At 46.4% G+C, this 19,739-nt stretch overlaps 1 protein-coding gene across 2 annotated transcripts in view; it reads left to right on the forward strand.

Moving 5' to 3' along the window:
* The first annotated feature begins 11 nt into the window (after positions 1–11).
* Positions 12–19,739, forward strand: part of ADCY8 (adenylate cyclase 8 (brain)) — a 157,334-nt gene continuing 137,606 nt past the window's right edge. Inside the window, exon 1 of one of the 2 annotated variants that reach the window (XM_004679589.1) lies at positions 12–1,027. In XM_004679589.1, the coding sequence (XP_004679646.1) occupies positions 62–1,027 (966 nt within the window). In that variant the 5' untranslated portion in view covers positions 12–61. The remainder of the gene's footprint in view (positions 1,028–19,739) is intronic. The other variant, XM_004679590.2, reaches the window with a different exon arrangement.

Here is a 19,739-nt window from a genome sequence, read left to right on the forward strand (position 1 = left end):
GGCGCCCCCTCCCCCGCGGCCTCCCCCAGGCTCTGCGCCTTCCTCGCTGCGGCCCGGCGCCATGGAGCTCTCCGATGTGCGCTGCCTCAGCGGCGGCGAGGAACTCTACACCATCCACCCGACGCCCCCGGCCGGCGACGGCGCGAGCGGCTCGCGGCCTCAGCGGCTGCTGTGGCAGACGGCGGTGCGGCACATCACGGAGCAGCGTTTCATTCACGGGCACCCGGGCAGCGGCGGCGGCGCGAGCGGAGGCTCCGGCAAAGCCTCGGACCCTGCGGGCGGCGGCCCCAACCACCACGCGCCGCAGCTGGCGGGCGACGCGGCGCTGCCCCTGTACTCGCTGGGCCCCGGGGAGCGAGCGCTCGGCACCGGCGGCACCAAAGTCTTTCCGGAACGCAGCGGCAGCGGCAGCGGCAGCGGCAGCGGCGGTGGGGGCGACCTGGGCTTCCTGCACCTCGACTGCGCCCCGAGCAACTCGGATTTCTTCCTCAACGGGGGCTACAGCTACCGAGGGGTCATTTTCCCCACACTACGCAACTCCTTCAAGTCCCGGGATCTGGAGCGCCTGTACCAGCGCTATTTCCTCGGGCAGAGGCGCAAGTCAGAGGTGGTGATGAACGTGCTGGATGTGCTGACCAAACTCACCCTCTTGGTTCTCCACTTGAGCTTGGCCTCGGCTCCGATGGACCCGCTCAAGGGCACCCTGCTGGGCTTCTTCACTGGCATCGAGGTGGTGATCTGCGCCCTGGTGGTGGTCAGGAAGGACACCACCTCACACACGTACCTGCAGTACAGCGGCGTGGTCACCTGGGTGGCCATGACCACCCAGATCTTGGCCGCCGGCCTGGGCTACGGGCTTCTGGGCGACGGCATCGGCATCGGCTACGTGCTCTTCACACTCTTCGCCACCTACAGCATGCTGCCCCTGCCGCTCACCTGGGCCATCCTGGCTGGCCTGGGCACCTCGCTGCTGCAGGTGATCCTCCAGGTGCTCATCCCCCGCCTGGCGGTCATTTCCATTAACCAGGTAAGTCTTCCCTGTTTTGCTCCCCCCCAGCCCCCTGCTTTCTGGAGGGCAGGGTTGCGTCATTCATAGCTGAGTCCCCTCCCCAGGGGCGAGGGAGGTCCTGGGTATGAGGCTTGGTGTCTCCTCTCAGAGGGGCTGGGACTAAATGGCCTCTGAAGTTCCACTAACTCCGATTCTACTTTGATTCCCTGAGTAGTTCCCGGGCATCAGCTAAGAACCCATCTTCTTTCTGCTTCTCTGCCTTCTACCTGGGTCTTTCATCCCCTGGAACAGAAGATGGAAGGGGACAGTTTCCCTGGGTTAGAAGGTGACTTGACAACTCTACTCATAAAAGGCACAGCAGGGTGGAAGGGACTCTGGCTGGGTGTCTCTATAACTCGGTGCCACAAATCTAATTGTTATATGCCTTGATATTGGTTTGGCACGTACTAATTGCCAGAGTTGAGCAGCCCACATGAGTTATCTCACCCAATCCCGTAGATAATCCTGTGACACATGTTGTATTTGGGAATCTTTATTGCCTCAGGCAGCTAAGATGATATATTTGCTTATTATGGGATCTAAAGAAACTTAGGGCTTGGATGTAGCGACAGGAATTGGGGCTGTCATTGACAAAGGATGCCAGTTTTCTTAATTGAAAGGTCATGTAGATAGTTTGAAATATTCAGGTGGAACCTGATGTTCTGGGTGTCTTTCTCCCCCTTTCTTCTGTCTCTCACCATTAAATATGGATGCGTTATGTGAACAGTCACCATTGTTTGTGAATGAGAAGGTAGACACAGACTCTATTGTTTAAGTCTATTAAAATTAAGAGGAAACCAATGGCCTGGCACTTTCTCTGTCAGATGTCTAGTGGGTAACAGTGGGGTGAATTTGGGAGCTTCTCAGTAAAATGAGGGAAACGTGACAGCTGAAGGTTGCAAAGAGAAGGTTGGGGAGAGGGCTGCTCTGTGGGTCCTGTTCTGCTCCAGGCTCGGGACCATTTTTGCTCTAGTGGAAGTGGAAGCTTTAAAAACACCTCTTTTTGTGGTCCGGTTGAAGCTTCTTAGAATAAACAGATACAATGCCTCAAAAATTGCTCATGAGTTTTCACGCTCCAGCACTGTTAGAGCTCTTTCCCCATCGTTGACCTTCTGGGTTACCGGTTGATATGGGATTCTCTCTCTTGGATGGTTTTATATCATTTGTGCAGGTTACTTATATGGTTGATTGCTTTTATGGTGCTTTTTGAAGTCTCCCAGGGCAGAGCAAAGGGCATATAAAGCACATGGCTGTGATCACGAGGCATGAAATGGGGAGATGAGAGCCGGCATAACCAGCTGAACTTTTCCTTAATAGAGATAGTGATGAATATTTTCTCAAACTTGCACTGAGTCTTTAATACCCACATATGATGAAAGTACAATCCGGAGTTGGATATAATTGTATTGAGTTGTGTTTCTCGATTCTGTTTACATGGGGATCTGAACCCCAGTGTGGTCTAAATCTCTCCCTTTCTTTCAAGTGATCCCATTCTTTTTTCGTGCATTCCCATGTGAAGTCCCTAAATCATTCCCCCCACCTTGTTCCTCTTGTCGCTCCCCTTTCTCGTCTTCTTTCTCCTTCACCTCGTCCTTTCTCCTTCCTTTTCTTCACTGAGTTGTCTTCCCAATATCTTATATCTGTTTAATTATTTGTCTATAATTTCATTATTACAACCTGCTGCTTTTCATGCATAATCTTCATACACATTACTAAAACATTTCATCAAGTAAGTTTGGGCTAGTATTTAGAATAACACATCCTAAGTGGCAAATGATGACTATTTTCAAAATTCTAAGTATAGAGACACTTTTCTTGCCAAATGAATCCAGAAAGTAAATCTTGGCTCCATATTTGTTTTATACTCTACTCAAATACTACCAGATGGGAGAAGATTAAAAATAACCCCAAAATGTCGTCTTCCCACTCCCACCCCATCATAAACAATCCTTCCCAGTAAAAAAAAAAAAAACAAAAAAAACAAAAAAAACAAAACATGGTCCTGTACATACAAGCCAAGCTCATTCAACTTTGGATCTGGGTAGGAATTAAAGGAGAAGCACGTTTCCCTAGCTCCAGTCACCTTTTACAGTCAGAAGGACCAACAGGAGCGCTCTCCTCTCCTGTAGGTGCTGAAAGGGCCTTTGTGGCTTTGGCTACCAAACGTTTTCCTTTGGCGCCCTCTAGAGGTTCAAGTTTCTGTCCTATACCTTGCAGATGGAGGAGATGAATTCATTGCTTGTTTTCATCTGTGATTTTTGGATAGATACTGTTTAGTTTTCCCTGTTTGGTAATAGACAATGTATGCTCACAGCCTGCTCAAGATCCCTCATCACAACTTATGATCAAAGTCTCAATCCTTCCCACTGGCTACTCCAACCTCTATATGCTGTCTCTAGGATTAAATGTCCCCTTTACTTCTCAGGCTCCATATATACTCCCCATTTTTCTATCTGTCATACATCCCAAGATTTCCCTCACCAATTAGACTTTGCACTCTCTGTCTAGATCAATTTCTCTCAGTCTTTACATGTCTGACGTATCTTCATTGTTCCCCTCAGTTCAAATGCTGTGTCCTTGCAGGAGATCCCTTACCCTTGCAGAGCTCATGCACTGCCTGAAATTGCCCTATTTGCTTATGCTAACGGTGCTTCCCCTGCCCGCACACCCCCAAAGGAATGTGACACATAGGAGCAAAAATTGCCAGGCACAGTACTTACTCAACAAGCAGACCCTGAATGAACAAGACTATTGATTCCGTCAGAAAATCCTAAGTGATCCCAGACCCCTGATGTAGTGTTGCTAAAGGTTACACTCACTTGTAACACACACCCTGATATCCACATCATGTATGTTTAAGGCAGTCTTTTGCAAGGAAACAGCTTTTGGAAAAATGAAAGCATAGTAATATTCCTTGACATCCGTATAATATTTTACATGTAACTAAGCACCTATCCGTAGATTAGCATACCTAACCATGACTAACATGGGGATCATGCTTCAGGTCCATTTCAGAGAACTGACAGATGCTTAGAAACTTTGAAGGGACCTCCCAGTGATGATGAGCCTGAGAAGTGAAGAAAGCAGGAGCTCTCCTTAGGGTAGACTTTCTTGGGAAGCTTTTTAGGGGTTATCGTTCTAAGCACATAAGCATGTGGAATGGTTCCAGAGCAAGGAGTACCTATTTCACTACTCAAGAGAGTAATATCACATATAATACTGGAATTAACATTTAATGAAAAAGCCCAAGGGAACTCATGAGAGAAAATGACTCAATTGCCATAAATCGACTTTGTCACTAGCTCATGATCTTGCACAGCAGGATACAAATTTGTCAACTGAAGGCCCATAAACACTGGAATATCATTGTCTCTACATTAATCCCAATTCTCATTAAGAGGATGGCTCACATTTAACTTAACATTTTCAAGAAGCAGGTGGCTGGAATGAGAGCCTCGCGTCCACACACCTCTGCAGCTGTTTCACTACTGAAATGTCATTCTCGAAAGTAACAAATGAGCCTATGCTCGCCTTCCCTTCGTTCGCACCATGAGTCTGTTTCTCCTCCTCCCCTCCTGAAATGAAGGCTGTGGCTTGACAGGGCAGGATCAGAGCGGCACCTCTCCACACACATGCTGACTGAAGAGACAAAGCCCATGTTCATTGCAATCACCCTGTGTTTGCCACTGTGCCAGCAAGATGGGGCCCAATGAGCCACCCATGAGACTCCCTGCTGTCAGGAGAGAGATAATTTATGTTTGCTGCACACAGAGACTAGCCATGGACTCCCCAGCCAAATGTAGAGGTGGTTGTCCAGGACAGAGGTGGCTTCTCTCATTATTTTATAGGTTCAAGGTGATGGTGGCCATGCTGAAAAGCCTCCTGAAGTTTCAAAGAGATGCCTTCAAAGGGCCCTCTTTCTTTTTCACCCTGATCAAGGTCAGCTGTAGGTCCACTAGGCCTATAGTTACCTGCCCCTGGGGATGTCTCACCCAATTCAAATTGAATCAACTTCATGGATGGGTTTCAAACCAAAGCTTGTCATGCCTTTGTATCATCTCTGTGACCGATGACCTCCACATCTTCAACAACTTGTTTACCCTGCTAGTTAATGTATCCATCTGAAAATTCATTCCAAATGACATTGTAGGTATAAATAAAATATGAATGATAAGGTGATATTTGCTAGGGCCTTTTACAGGGTAGAGAAATTCTAAGCACAGAAGTATTGTTGCTGTGATTGGCATTTTGCTCTATTTTAATTGCTGGTGACAACAAGTTGGGCTTCCTTCCATTTGAAACTCCTCTTATTCTTCAGCTCATTAGTGAAAAGATGGCAAAAAGCATTTAGTTATCGGAAAACTGAAAAGCGGCCATATTTAACCAGAAAGACCTCGGTCTTATGCTTCTCTCTTGGGGATTCTAAAATGTTATGGCTAGTGGCTAATTAGTTGGCTATACCTCTTGGGGAGGTTGAAGGGTCAACGTGGAGACGATTTCTCCAAGATAACTACCAGTAACAGTAGCCAAGGATGCAAATCCAGCTGAGTTAGTGTTCAGGGTCACGCTGTCAGACTTGAATTTCCCTTGTAATATTTTCTTTCCTATTTTATACACCTCCTATCAAACAGTAGAGACCAGAATCAGAAAAAAATTAAATTACGATCATTAAATTTGATTGATAATGAGGATATTTTACTATTGCGCCATTAAAAAAACTCTTTGGTGGCTGGGGAGGGGGACTGGGGAGAGGAAGAAAGCATTGTTGGTAGAGATAGTGCTATATAGTATGAGTAGGAGGGGATCAGGACAGAGGCGGGCTTCGTGTGTGGCTAAAATATGCATTTCTGATCATTTATGTGAAGGATTGACTTCATAGTAAAGACAGTAAAGTGAATATAATGGAATTGTCGACATCTTTCCTCCATCTGTCAAATTTAAGCATAAGCGCAAAATAGTAAATGTTCTTTGTCTGATTCTGCTCACTTCAATGAAAGGGAATTATATGATGAGTTAATGTACAGCAAATCGCCCTGATTTGGTAGTTGATATCAAGATGCTCACTTCAAAACACACAAATACCCATTACCTGAGTGTGACTGGCTCCCACCTAATGCACCTCACTAGGATGCTTGTGTGACTTTTAAACCCCCTCCATTTCTGTACATTTTCCTTCCATAAATTCGTATAGGCTTAAAAAATACTACTGCGGCATCCCTGCATGTCTGAGAAAATGACTTTCAGGAACAGATTTGAGTGATAATGTTCCCAAGAGGGTCCTCTGAATACCAGGAAATGGAAATATGATTCTCTCATGCCCAAAAGACTATTCTTTGGGTCTTCCTTCCTCCCTCTCTCCCGCCTTCCCTCCTTTCTTCTTTCCTCTCTCTATTCTTTTCTTTTTGTGTGTAATGAAATGTAAGCTTTGCAAAGGCTACTTTTTTTTTTAAAGATTTATTTATTTATGCATACAGAACTGGGGTACAGGCCAGAGGTGCAGGGGCAGTGAGGGGCTTCACCAGAGACAGAGTGGGGAGCACAAAAGACTGACTGACGAACAAAGTCCACTGCTCAGGGGAGCAGCAGGCAGGCCAGGAGAGGTCTGCCGCGCCATGTGGTCACCTCCCGGGTGGGGATCGAACTCATGCGGAAGCGGTTTTAGCTTCTTAGTGATGTGCTTTAACCCGCTGCGCCACCAGGGAGAGCCAAGCAAAGGCTACTTTTAAAGTCTGCTGCAATTAATCAATCAAATCCATCAGCTCTGGCCTGTAGACACCTTTGTCCTGGACTTACAGATGTACTTGGCTTATGTGTATTTAGAGAGGGTTATAAAACAATTGTGTGGTGTGTGTTTTTCAAGATTGAATTCTGAATTTGTTTTCCTTCATATCCGGTAATGTCACCTGACTGGTGTCTGTGGTCAGAGCATAATTATATTAGGACTGGAAAGACTAGGGATGTTGCTTTGGCAGCTGCTGACACATCACACTAAGTAGGATGCGTGCTTTAGTCATATCTACACCTTGATGATGGATGGCGTTTAAGAGCTCATCAAAAAGAAGTGAAAAAAAGCATAAAAAGGAAAGATTTTTAAAAAGTTTACCCCAAAATCAGCGCTGCCAGCCACATGTAATCAAAGGACACTACTACAGGCAGGCTGATGTGACATTTCACTGTTGTATAAATATTTCTTAAGATGCTAATTTATGCATTTCACAAGTGTCTGAGTTGGTCCTACATGTGGTTATTTTCGGAGCCCAGGAGACACTGGCAACATTCACTTCAATCCTTTCCTCTTGCCAACAAATGGGCACAATATTGATTCTCTGAGACATCAGCAGGGCCAGAAGACACAATGGGAGAGCTTAGCAGCTCACTTGACATACTGCCTCTGGTGCTTGCTCTCTGCTTTCTCCAGGCTGGAATTCCAGGTAACAGACCCCGAAGGTTTCCGAATGCCTGTGACTGACAGGTAGCTCTGAACCTCAGTTAGCAGGAGCCTGGGTTCTGTAATAAGGTCTTCCAGGGCAGTCTCTGGGAGGCTGAGTAGAGGAATGCTGCTTCCCTGGCTGCCAAGCAGAGCAGAAACCTGCCGCATGCTTCCCCAGAAAATGTAATTGGATTTACACACTCAAATTATATCATGTTTTGTTTATGAAGGGCTATTTTAAGAAGTCAGGTCACTTAAGCAGCTCTTCTTCAGAAGCCAGCTTTTCTCACTGCAAGATATTTCACAGTCAGCCCTGCAGGGGAGAGGGAGGATGCAGAGCAGATTAATTAACTGTTGAGGTGCCAGACATTCCAAGGGGGGTCAGGCCACATCTTAGCAGGAATAAAACATATTCTGCCAGTGAACGTGACTACGTCCTCCCTGAGTGAAAAGGGCTAATAACACAATGTGTTGTCAGTTGAATCTGCAACTCCTTGCTTCTGTGATATTGGCACTGGACTCTGATGGGGCATGTATGTGATTCGATACTGAATTTCATTGAACAAGTTCATGTTGGACGGATCATTTGCATATGTGAAAGGCTTTGCGCGTTCATCGTTCATTACTTATACGGGTTGTCTAGCCCTCCACCCCACATCCTGACCAAGATGCCTGAGGTCGGGTGTGGCTAGTTGCCAAATATCTTTGAAGTGCAACACTCTCCTAAATCATGAAGTGATAAAATTATTCAAATGGAAAGCATGGGCTCCAAGTGAAATTAAATCTACTATATTGATGCTTTGAAATTTTTCCCATTGAGTAAATTTTTTAAATTGCCATCTCTCTATAAATTTCACAACATAGAAAATGTTCACAGGAAGTCAGACCTCTAACCACTCCATTTTGTAAACAACATATTCCAGACCTGCGTCAGCCCCCTTTCCAGTTGTGCAGGAAACGGCTGCAGAGCCTCGCCTTCTTCCTTGGTGATTATAGGCTGAATACACATGATTGCTTATAAAATAGAGATGACTAGGATTAAGGAATGCATAATCAAAAATATGTTATTTCTTTAACTCAGAAGAAGAAATGCAGCGTAAGAAATTAACATAACAGGACGAAAAATAAGAACATGAAGAGATCTTGGGAGAGAAGGGATGGAGCAGAGATTTGGTGAGTGTCTTCAATACTTGAGGTGCTGCCATAGTGAGATAGACTGAGGCGGAATGAAGACAGATGAATGGCACTAATGCAAGAGAGATTTTGGTTCACCTAAAGGCAAAGTTTTGTGACAAACAGATATGCCCAGAGGGCTGCCATTTGAAGATGTTCCCTGCCTGGGAATACTTCAAGAGAAAAGTGGTATGTCACGTGATAGGGATGTCTTGGGGAGATTCCCCTATAGAGAGGCTTTTGTCCTCAAGGTCAACCGAAAGCCATGGCCACCTGTTCAAGCCATTATCATGTCCACTTTGCAAACAGGGAAAAATAAAAAAAGCAAAGATGAGGATGCACAGTGCATTTGCCCAATGAGTGGTCTGTCCTCCCGGGCTTTCCTCTCAGACTCCTGCCCAGCGACATCTGCTTGTATTTCAGGAATCAGAATTCTGCTCTGCCATGCTGTTGGCAAAAGAAATGACAAATATTGGGCCCTTCCCTGGTGCTGCAATGGGTTAAAGCGCAGCCACTTCAACTGAGAGTTCGACCCCCAGCCCCAGAGCTGACCCACATGGCGCGGCAGTCCTCTGCCGTCTCCCCCTCTGCTCCCCCTCATCAGTGTGTTTCATTTGATCTACCTGTTCTGCTCCCCACTCTAGTAAGTCTCTCACCTCCCCCCTAACAACCCCCCATGCACCTCTGGCCTGTAACCCAGTTCTTGTATGCATAAATAAATCTTAAAAAAATAAAGAAAAAGAAAAAGAAAAGAAATGGCGCAGATTAAACTTCACTGCCCTTCAAAAAGTCAGGATTATGGACCCTCCCTGGTGGCACAGCGGGTTAAAGCACAGCACTATGAAGCTAAAGCCACTTCAGCATGAGTTCGATCCCCACCCCAGAAGTGATCCACATGGCACGACAGATCTCTCCTGACCTGCCTACTGCTCCCCTCAGCAGTGTGCTTCCTCAGCCGGCCTGTTCTGCTCCCCACTCTGTCTCTGGTGAAGCCTCTCACCGCCTCTGTACCTCTGGCCAGTTCTGTGTGCATGGATGAATAAATCTTTAAAAAAAAAAAACAAAAAACTGAGGATTACATGAGGAAGAAGGGGAGAGAGAGGACTGCATAGGTAAATTATCAGCAAATATTTGCTGAATCCTCTGGGCTGGGGTTCCAGGCTCGGGGGCAGAGCTGTCTCTCCAGCAGGCAAGACTGTTGCTACAATGAGGCTGACGCTGGCTGCATTTGGGCTGAGGAAGCTGTGACTTGGGTGCAGGGGCGGGAGCCTTGCACCTGGCTCTTGGAACACCTCAGCATTCACAGTTTACACACATGCAAGTCATGGGCTCTGCCTTACCGCAGACCTGAAAGCATGAGAATCAAAGCGGCAGTGGGTTTCTTTAGGAATCACATGAAAGGAAAGGTCAGACTCTAGCAGAAATTATAAATGAGTATGGATCTTCCCTCCTGGACGAGAGTGCAAAGGGGCTCTGGGGACGGGCTACGAGGTCAATTATTGAACCGTCACATTATCACAAACTGAGTGCTGCCTGCCCCTGGTGACTGGAAGACAAGGCATGAAGGAGCGTCCCCTCGTGTTGGAAGAGGTCACGCTGGTCTACCCGGCAGGAGCCTCACATGCTCTGTGTTCGCACGGCCCCGGCTAATCGCTGGCCAGCTGCCTTGGCCTCCCGGTGACTCGGCACCCTACAGGGTTGGGTAGATCAAGCTTAGGGAGGCCCAACTCCTCCCTTGGTTTCCTGCTGCCTCTCGTAGGCTCCTACCAGACAAGGTCATACTGTCCCCATGTGTCCAGCAGACTGAGGCGCCTTCAGGTTAAGGACCGTGTCCCTTCTATCACTGACTGTTCTGAACGTCACGCTATGGAGTAAATGAATGGATTTTACATGACCATCTCCAGTCTCCTGGCCACTCCCCACATGGACAGCCACACAGGGGCGGCCACCAGGAGGGAAAGCCAGTGAGAGTCAGTTTCTCTAGTCTAGGCTTAAAGACACCAAATGTTATCCCAGGAAGTCTTGGGGGTGGGGGGTAGCGGGGAGGGGAGCTTCAACTGAGTTTTTGCTCCCTGTGTGTTAAAAGACATTATAGTTGATAGTGTGAAGGAAAAAAGCACTTATACAGATCATTTAAGCCCCCCACACACACACACACACAAAACTAAAGGGAAAAAATGTTAATAACCTAAATTTTCCATAGGTGTTTATTTATTATTCCTGAAAGTTTTAAGACAGATAGGGCCCTGGCACATGAATCCATGTGTGGTATGAACCTCCTCCTTGGCCTCCTCCTTGGTTCTTCAGCACCCTGGCTCTGGGTGCTGACCCTGCACACAGCCCAGGCCTGCACTGCTCTGAGCTGTGCCCTGAATCATCTCTTTGGCCATTGGTACTCTACTGGCCACTGGTGCTCTGCTGGCCACCGATGACTGTTCACCATCTGACCTGTTACAGGTGCAAATGCAGGCAAGAGGGGCTCTCATGTGCCCCCGATTCCTGCTTTCCCCACCAGTGGGACTAGTCTGCTCACTCCTCAGAGAACACTGCACAGTGACTTTGCTGGGTAGGTGCTTAGGCAGCACCCCTCGGGCCAAAATGTATCATGGAAAGGCCCTTGGTCCCCTAATGAGACCAGTTTATCTGTACCTGCCTACAAAATAAAGCAAGCCTGATTTTAGATATTAGACAAAGGCAATTAACTCTGGGTCTTCATGAAGTCCAAAAAAATGTCTTCTGTTTTTAGTTCTCCCAGACTATCCCAATTGGTTCACTTTATATTGGTAATTAGTTCAAGCAACAAAATCCAAGTCAGTAAGAGCAAGCTCATTTTCTTTCAAGGCCAAAGTCACTCTGCCCTTTAGCTGGGGAGGCTTCCTGTGGGGGTGGGGGTGACCCTGAGAATGGGTTCAGGAAGAGTTTCCTTCTTTATGAGATAGGACTTTTGTCTCTACCAACAAATAATGACATCATAAACAGCACTTGGGGACCTGCCCAAGCCTTTCAGCCAGAGAGGAAATGTGGATTATGCCAGTGGACACTTAGAGATATTTTTGAAGCTGTAAGTACATTTCCTTAAAATTATAGAAGCCACAAATTCTCATCCTATTCTTGCCATGAATTTTTTTCCAGTAACTTTGGCCAAATGGCTTTGGCTTCTTCAGATGTGAGAATCTTCATGTCTCAGAGGATTTGTGAGTAGTGAGAATGGTACCGGGTTAGTAAGGGTTTCCCCGCATCCCAGACGGAGCTGCAACTTCTCTCACACACAGCCTGCACCACCCAGCCTTCCTGCCACAGGTGGCGTGGTTGATCTCTCCTGCCCACTGGGCTGTGAGCCCCCCCACAGAGGCAGGGCCTCACCTGAGCCAAGGGTGTGCTCTGTGACTTAATCCTTGGCTGGATCTTCTCAAATGTCTTCATAGCTTCTTACCCTGCAATTTCATCCTTCATGCTGGGGCTCCTTGGTGTCCACCCCACAGTCCCTCCCCCACAACCCTCCCTGGCTTACGACATGTCTGCATGCCACTCATTCCTGCATCTGTCCCTCCGGCCCAGTTCATTCTCTTGGGCACCTGGCCAGGTGATCTAGTGGCCTTCTGGGGGCCCCACACTGGAGCACCCTCCGGATGACTCAGTCTCCCATCACTGCCTGTAGGGAAGCCCGGTGGTTGTGGCCCTCATTCCTGGGAACTGCCCAGGGTCCTCCATGCTGCCTTCTGTTGCAATGCAGGTCCCCGGATTTCTAAGCTCCCCTTCCTTGTGCCCGTCCAGCCTCCCTCATGTCCGTGCCACACAGACACAGCCATTCCCAAGGCATTCTCACCGCCTCTTCCCATGGGATGAATCACCAAACCCAGCCCCAGTTTCTTAGATATCCTGTACATTTTTCCTTCTCCCTCCTCTGTCTAGCACTGTCCACTGAGAAGGCCCCAGCTCCAGTGAACTTCTCTGTGCTCCTTCTTCAAGACCTGCGCCAGCTTAGCAACAAATGGATTTCACATGGTTGAGGAATCATATATGTCTGATGTTAAGAATTTGAGCTCAGATTAGGTGCTTAAGTGCACAGAGGCGCAGATTTTCCAGAACTTGACAGAAAAAGACAAGTGGCCCTTCAAGGCAGACTCTATCGATAAGAAGCACGTGTATTGAGGACATATCTCTCAGGAAAGCCCTGCAGTAGCAGTTGGGGTGCATGATGGGGAGCCCCTGGACTGCTCCCTGTGTGATGTAGCCCTCTGATGTTGAGGCTGGGATGGAGCTGTGCTGTTGGTTAATTTCATGACACCAAAGCATCTTCATCTTGCTGTACCTCACTTTACCTGGCTGTACCTGGCTTTACAGTGAGGTAAAGTGGGGACTACAATAACTACACAGCAGAGAAGAACAATGCATGCAGTCTGTTTGGATCTGGGTTTGGTCCACAGAACACAACATTCTAATTTTATTGTCCCTGGATTTTCAGTGCTCTTGCCTTTCTCCCTGGAGCCCACTGGCCTGAGCGGTCCTTTCCCAGGCCTCCCCTGGCTAAAGCCTGGTATTTGTATGGACCACCACCCACAACAGCAATGTGTGGGGGACTCACCTGGTGGTCTGGATAAAACCTTTGAATCTGGGGACCCAACATATTGCTGGTGCTCAGGCACCAGCCTTTGCCAGGCTGTGCAGGACTTTGCCAAAGCCCACAGGAGAAGACCACTGTTTTTGTTTGTTTGTTTGTTATCTTCTTACATTGTTGTTAATTTGGGGAGATGGCCTTGAAGGTCAGCACAGACCCTCCCCCACCTTGGCGGCTCCTGGCCAGGCTACCAGGTGCATTGAGGACCCTGTGCTCTCCTGACCCCTCAGACATCTGTCCACCCTTCACTGATGCATTCATCCACTTAGTCCTTCATAGAACACATATTTCTGGAGTCCCACTATGTGCTGGTGCAAGCAGCAGGGAGACGATGGTGAGGGAGAAAATCCAGGATCCTCCTATTAGAGGGATGCCAATCTAGAGTAAGAAATGTGTAAATAGTTTCAAAATGAGACAAGTACCTTAAGCCAGGTGACATGGTTTGGTGCTGAGTTTAGGGGGCATAGGCACCCAGGTGCTGACCTTGCTGCCCAACACACACACAGCTCCCAGAAGGACGTGCTTTCTGACCCCCCAACACACACAAAGCTCCTGGAAGGAAGCTTTCTGCTTTCTGAAACTGAGGAGGCATTTGGCTTCCTATCCTCACTCTTCTCCTGGTTTCTGTTTAAAAGGAAAAGCCTGACTTGAACTGAGATGTGAGCATTCTTCCTCATTAATTGAGACCCAGAGGAACAGAGGTTGCAGGTATTCTTAGAATTGTGACTATTTTTTTGTTTCCACTACTAATCCCTGCACCCATGAGGACAGGCATGGTCCTGTACATCCTGGAGCAGACATTGGAACACCACAAAGGATACTCATAGCTGAGGTTTGTTGAGTCAATGCCTGAACAGCCTGTTGCCATTTCCCTTGATGTGGCTGAGGACACCACACTCAGAGCAGTCGCTTCATATCCTTCTGGTTAGTAAGGACATGGAAACCATGTCTCATTTCCAAACTGCACCTTGATTTGATGCAACAACAATTTCTGTTGTTTTCAGAGGCAATGAGTTAGAAGTAAAAAAATGGGTTGGGAAGGTCAAATATGCCTTACAAATGACAGCAGTGCCGATAAGGACATCACTGTTCTGTGGACCAAGGAGCATAACTCACTGGACCCCAACATGGCGCCTGAAGAGCCACCCACATGCTTCCATGGAGTTCACCTCCAATGTGGAGTGCCTTTGAGGACACGCCCAACTTAGCTGGAATGCCAAGCAGATTCCTCACAACTCTAAAATTCTACCAATGTCAAACGGTTTTACCAGGCCCTATGAAGCTCTAAGCTGTGTCTTACTTGAGTTATAATGAAGATGAATGTGCCTGTTGAACCCGCCATGCTGTATTGGGCTCCAAAACCAGATAATGACAATTCTTACAGAAACATAGCTCTCTGGGGGAATGAGGCCTCCCAGAGAAATGGGAGTAACAACTCCGCAAATGCTGAAAGAATTATTCATCAGATGATGTCTAATATTTAATTTCTGCAAGTGATTCAGTAACGTCAACATCGTTTTACACTTTGATTTGTTTCAAAGGGAGCAGTAACTGAGATCCCTAATTGATGACAACTGCTTCTTTTGAATATTTAATTAGTGACTCTGTGGCCCTCCTCAGAACTACCTTTCTGGCTTTTTCAAAGTGTGAATGTCAGGCCCTCCCTGGTGGCACAATGGTTAAAGCACAGTACTGCGAAGCTATCCCAGCCACTGCAGCACGAGTTCGATCCCCGGCCAGGGAGGTGGCCCACAGGGCGCAGCAGACCTCTCCTGTCCCACCAGCTGCTCCCCTCAGCAGTTCATTTCAATACATCTGCCTGTTCTGCTCCCCACTCTGTCTTTGGGAATCTTCTCACCACCACCCCACCCCTCACACACACACCTCTGGCCTATACCACCATTCTGCATACATAAATAAATCTTTTTTTTTTTAATGTGGGTGTCAGTTGTGATCAACAAGCCATGCTGTGTCCGTGTGACCCAGAAGTGGTTGAGCTGTGTGTTTGCACAGTCTGAGTCTCCACAACTGTTTTCTGTGGCTGCTGCTGCTGCTGCTTTGTCTAAGCACCCCCAGGAAGCAGACCTGTGGTCGTGAGGAACTCACTTCTTCCTGCTTTGGTGATTCCATCCCAAACAAGATACAACAAACAGTGTGTTTGCTGTCAAACTTCGCCATTTACAAATATGAAAGAAGTTGATGAATATGGAATAGTTTTGAATCAATAAATACTAGCGCAAAGCAGAGCTGAATGGTATTATTTCTGTAAGCAAAGGGGTCTGCTTTGGCCAGTCAGTAACCGGCAGGTGGCCTTGCTCTGCCAGACAAGACAATACCCTATAGGTGATTTGTCTGAAGGGTAGATGAAGTGAAAGGTCTATCATTTCCAGCAATAACTAATAATTGTGAAAAAATCCAGTCTTTAGTAATCCTGCCTTGACCATGTTTCTAGGATATTTTTGTGAGGAAGAAAAGCTGTTTTTCATTTCACGCTACTACGTCAGCATGTACAGATCACCAGGTGTTCTCCTCTTACTGCGTCCTTAATTCTGTGAAGGTGCAAACAAGTTTTACCTTGACATCCTGAAAAGAGGACCTTGGATTAAGGTGATGTGGGTGCAAGAACCCCTCTCTATAGGTCATCTTAAAATCTAGTTGCACACTTTAAGTATTTTAGATTAATCTCATGCATGAAGATATAATCCAAATCCATTCAAAATTAAACAATATTTAAATGGCAGCAACACCATTCTGTTGTGAATAAAATTAGTAGGAAAACTCAAAGTGTGGTAAATATCAAGTTCCTTCCAATAACTGGATAAACACACGGAGATCTGAGAATAGCAGATACTCCTTTTCCTCACTAAGCTCTAAAGCATGAAACCGATGAGCATGGTTCTGCCGTTGGAAAGAACAGATAGAGACCTGCTCTGCCTTTCCCACAGATGCTTCTGTCCAGCCTGTCAAGGCCCTGCCAGGCTTCCACAGAACCCTGTTTGAGAAACATGCCTTTGAAGATCTCTTTCAGATCTTTGCACTTTGCGAAAACTCTGCTTAGATGTCCCTAAAGCACCTGCACTTGGCCTTGTGGGCCTCTGTGTTAGGCTTACACACTTCCCAGCCACTCTGCACATCATTCCTGCCCAGTGGCGGTACAGCCTCTACTTTGGAAATGAAGAAATTGAGGGTCAGCCATCAATTTGGCTGTAGACACTTAGACCTAGTGTGGCTGATTGAGGATTTGAACTCAAATCTCTTTGACTCCAAAGATACTTGGGCTTTTGCTGGGTCCCACCACCAGCCCCAACAAAGTAAATGTGCATGCTCATTTAATACTGCACGTTCCTGTCATTTGTTAGTTGCTTAACAAATGTGTTGAAATTGAGGATGAATATTCAAGTAAGGGCATTTATCCTATCTTCAAGTCATCAGCACATCAAGAAGGCAAGAAAGACAAGGACATCTGTTGATCTCTGAGTCACCTGCTATGATGACTCTAGAGAAAGTGGGGTTCATAAACTGATGCTATAGAGATCTGAGAAACACTGTGCCCCTTTACCTTCCATGCAGGCTGCTATGCCTAGAGTAAAACTAATATTTGGGAACAAATATTAGAACACTTAGAAAAAGTTAACATCCTAATGACTTCACAGCTCATCGTCTTTCTCCGAAACTAGATGAGTGAGTCTACCAGAAGGCAAAGAATCATTGTGTATTTTATTGAAAATATGCAGACCAAGCCCTATTATACCCAAATCCCTAGTTTCAAAAATGAAATCCTTTCTTTCCTACTTATATTCCTGAAAATAACCCAAACCATATTGCCCATAGGAGCCTCAATTACCCTAAATTGTTTCTGATGCTTTAAAATACTACATCATCTGCGACATGCTTGTCTAGCTAGGTCAGCTTTCACAGGCTGTGTTTCAACTGGTTGGCTACCAATAAGCATTGTCCTGTCTCTTTATATACAAAGGCTTCCCAAAGAGTTAAAATTTTATCTTGGGAAGTAATGTTTCTAGCTAGAGAGATAACTAGATGATTGATTGATAGATACATGCGTGCATGCATTAATAAATCTGCATGCATGAATAAATACATTGTATGTGTGTGTGTATGTACGCACCTCCAGTATAATTAGGGGTGACCAGTAGGATTTGAACTATACTCAACACTAAAGGGTTTTGGACACTTTGAAAAGATGCTGATCATCAGGGAGGTCTGCCTTTTTCCTCCTGGCACCCTCTTTAATCATCTTGTAGCCTTCTGGGTATTGTCTTAGCACTTCTGCCAGCCACATAGAGCCAAATGTATGTAGGAGCCATGAGCAGACTTTGAGGATGGTGTCACACAGGAGCATAGAGGACCCAAAAGAAAATAATCTTAGGACTCTGATGACACTTGAGATCGCAAACTAGTCCTAGACTCTCCATCCCTAGAGAATATTTTTTCATGACATAAAATAGACTCCAAATTTGTTTCATCCACTGTTACTTTAGTTTTCCACTATCAACATCCAAATGCAACTTCTAATCAATGCTGGCCAAAAGTATATTCACGGTGTATCACCCAAGAACCTAATGTTGACTGCTGCTTAAGATAACTTCACAGCTCTGCTTAGGCTTGATGCTCTGAACATCTAAGACAAACAGACCTGTTTTCATTTTGTGATTTTTTTTTTTTGCTCCAAGCTTAAGATTTGTGGAACAAAAAGACCCAGATCAGATGTTGTGTCATCTGATATATAATTTATAACACTAAATGCCAGGCGATAATTATGGCTGGAGAAGACTTGTGGGACTATTTCCCAAGGGACAGAACTAATGCCTTCCTATTTATAACTCTTTGAAATTGCACCAGGCCTTGTGAGATTAAAAAGTCCTCCCTGGAGGTGCTCCACAGAAGCCAAATGTCCATTACCAGGGATATGGGGCGAAGGGAAAGGGGTTGAACTTAATGATTTCTAAGACTCCTAATTTGCAGTTTATGACTCTGTGACTTTTGAAGTATAAATAATTGGTTAAATGTGAATAATTGGTTTCTAAAAAGGCAAGAAGTCTGGAAAATCTCCTAAATTCCAGAAAGGACATTGACATCCTAGTTCCCTTATCTTTGCCCTTTCCCTGAGTCTAACTCTCAGTGAATCCAGGCGTTTCTACTCCATCCTTGCAGGTGCCCAAGCCAGAAAGACTTAAATCCCTGTCATTTGCTTGCTCTGTCCCCAGGTCAGTCTGTGAGGGGTTCCCGACAGCGCTGCCTCCTAAATGCCTCAACTGCACCCGCTTTCTATGTGTGCCTTCCACTGCAGTTCAGGGTTCACTGCCCCTTTGCTGCATTACAGTATCCTCTCCACTCCACAGTCCACAGTGTCACCAAAGAGCTTTGCTTCTGATGAGGACTAGGGGCTCCCATGAGGACTAGGGGCTCCCCATCACTGTCAAGATAAAGGCAGCGCTCCCATGAGGACTAGGGGCTCCCCATCACTGTCAAGATAAAGGCAGCGCTCCCTCTTGGGGCCCATCTCTGAGAGAAGGGGCCTCTCTCTGCCTCCCTCCTCTTCTTGATCTCACTCTTCTATCACCATTACCTTCATTCAGGTCCTCAACACCCATGTCTTATGCCTCTGAGCTGTCTAAGTTCCTGTTCCTGCTTTGCCTGAAGTGCTCTTCTCTCCTCAGTTCAAGGAACCTTTCTCCTCTTTTCAATTCTCCCCAGGTTTTTGAAGAAAATATACCACTGTGAGTGGTGTGAGAGTATTTGCCTCATGCCTGTCTTTCTCAAAAGACAGCAAATGCAATGAAAATAGGGAATGAGGCAGACTTGCTTGCTTACCAGAATGTTCTCAGCATCCCAGGTTTGAAATTGATAGTTTGTTTGATTGAAATACCCAGGGCTAGTGTTGGCTGTTTGTAACTGGCTTCTCTAGATGATGTAAGGCAACAGACTGGTGATGTCCATGAAGGTTAAGATAAACCCAGGTTGGTTGGCCAGGGCCTACATCGGTGTTTCCCCTGAGCTATTTCTAGCCTCTTTCTCCCTGGTCCAAATTCTGGGGAAGACATTGCAAAGAAAATATTTTCAGTATCAGCAAATAAACAGGAATTGTACCAAGGGAAGCTGACCTACTGGACCTGCAAATTGCCACTGCAGTGATCCTACACCAAAGCATTATGCCAGGGAGATTATGCCAGGTGTTTTGAGCCAGAAGGAAGGTGTCATCAATTCTGACCAGCACCAGTGAGGAAGACTTCTCCACGGCGGGGACCGAAGCTGGGAATGTAGCAATCATGAGGACCAACACCCCCTCCCCCTGTGCATCGGCTTTGCGAAATAAACATGCCTGTATGCTTCTGCAAACAGAAGGAGCAAAATGAGTGAGAACGCAAGCTCTGAGCCAGAGCTGGGCTTGCACTCTGACACCAACGAATACTCTGTCAAGGACCGGGTCCCAGACGCCTCAGTAGTAGTGG

This window comes from Condylura cristata, unplaced genomic scaffold (genome assembly GCF_000260355.1).
Source record: "Condylura cristata isolate star-nosed mole 26May11 unplaced genomic scaffold, ConCri1.0 scaffold00009, whole genome shotgun sequence".
In the NCBI taxonomy this organism is placed as follows: Eukaryota; Metazoa; Chordata; class Mammalia; order Eulipotyphla; family Talpidae; genus Condylura; species Condylura cristata.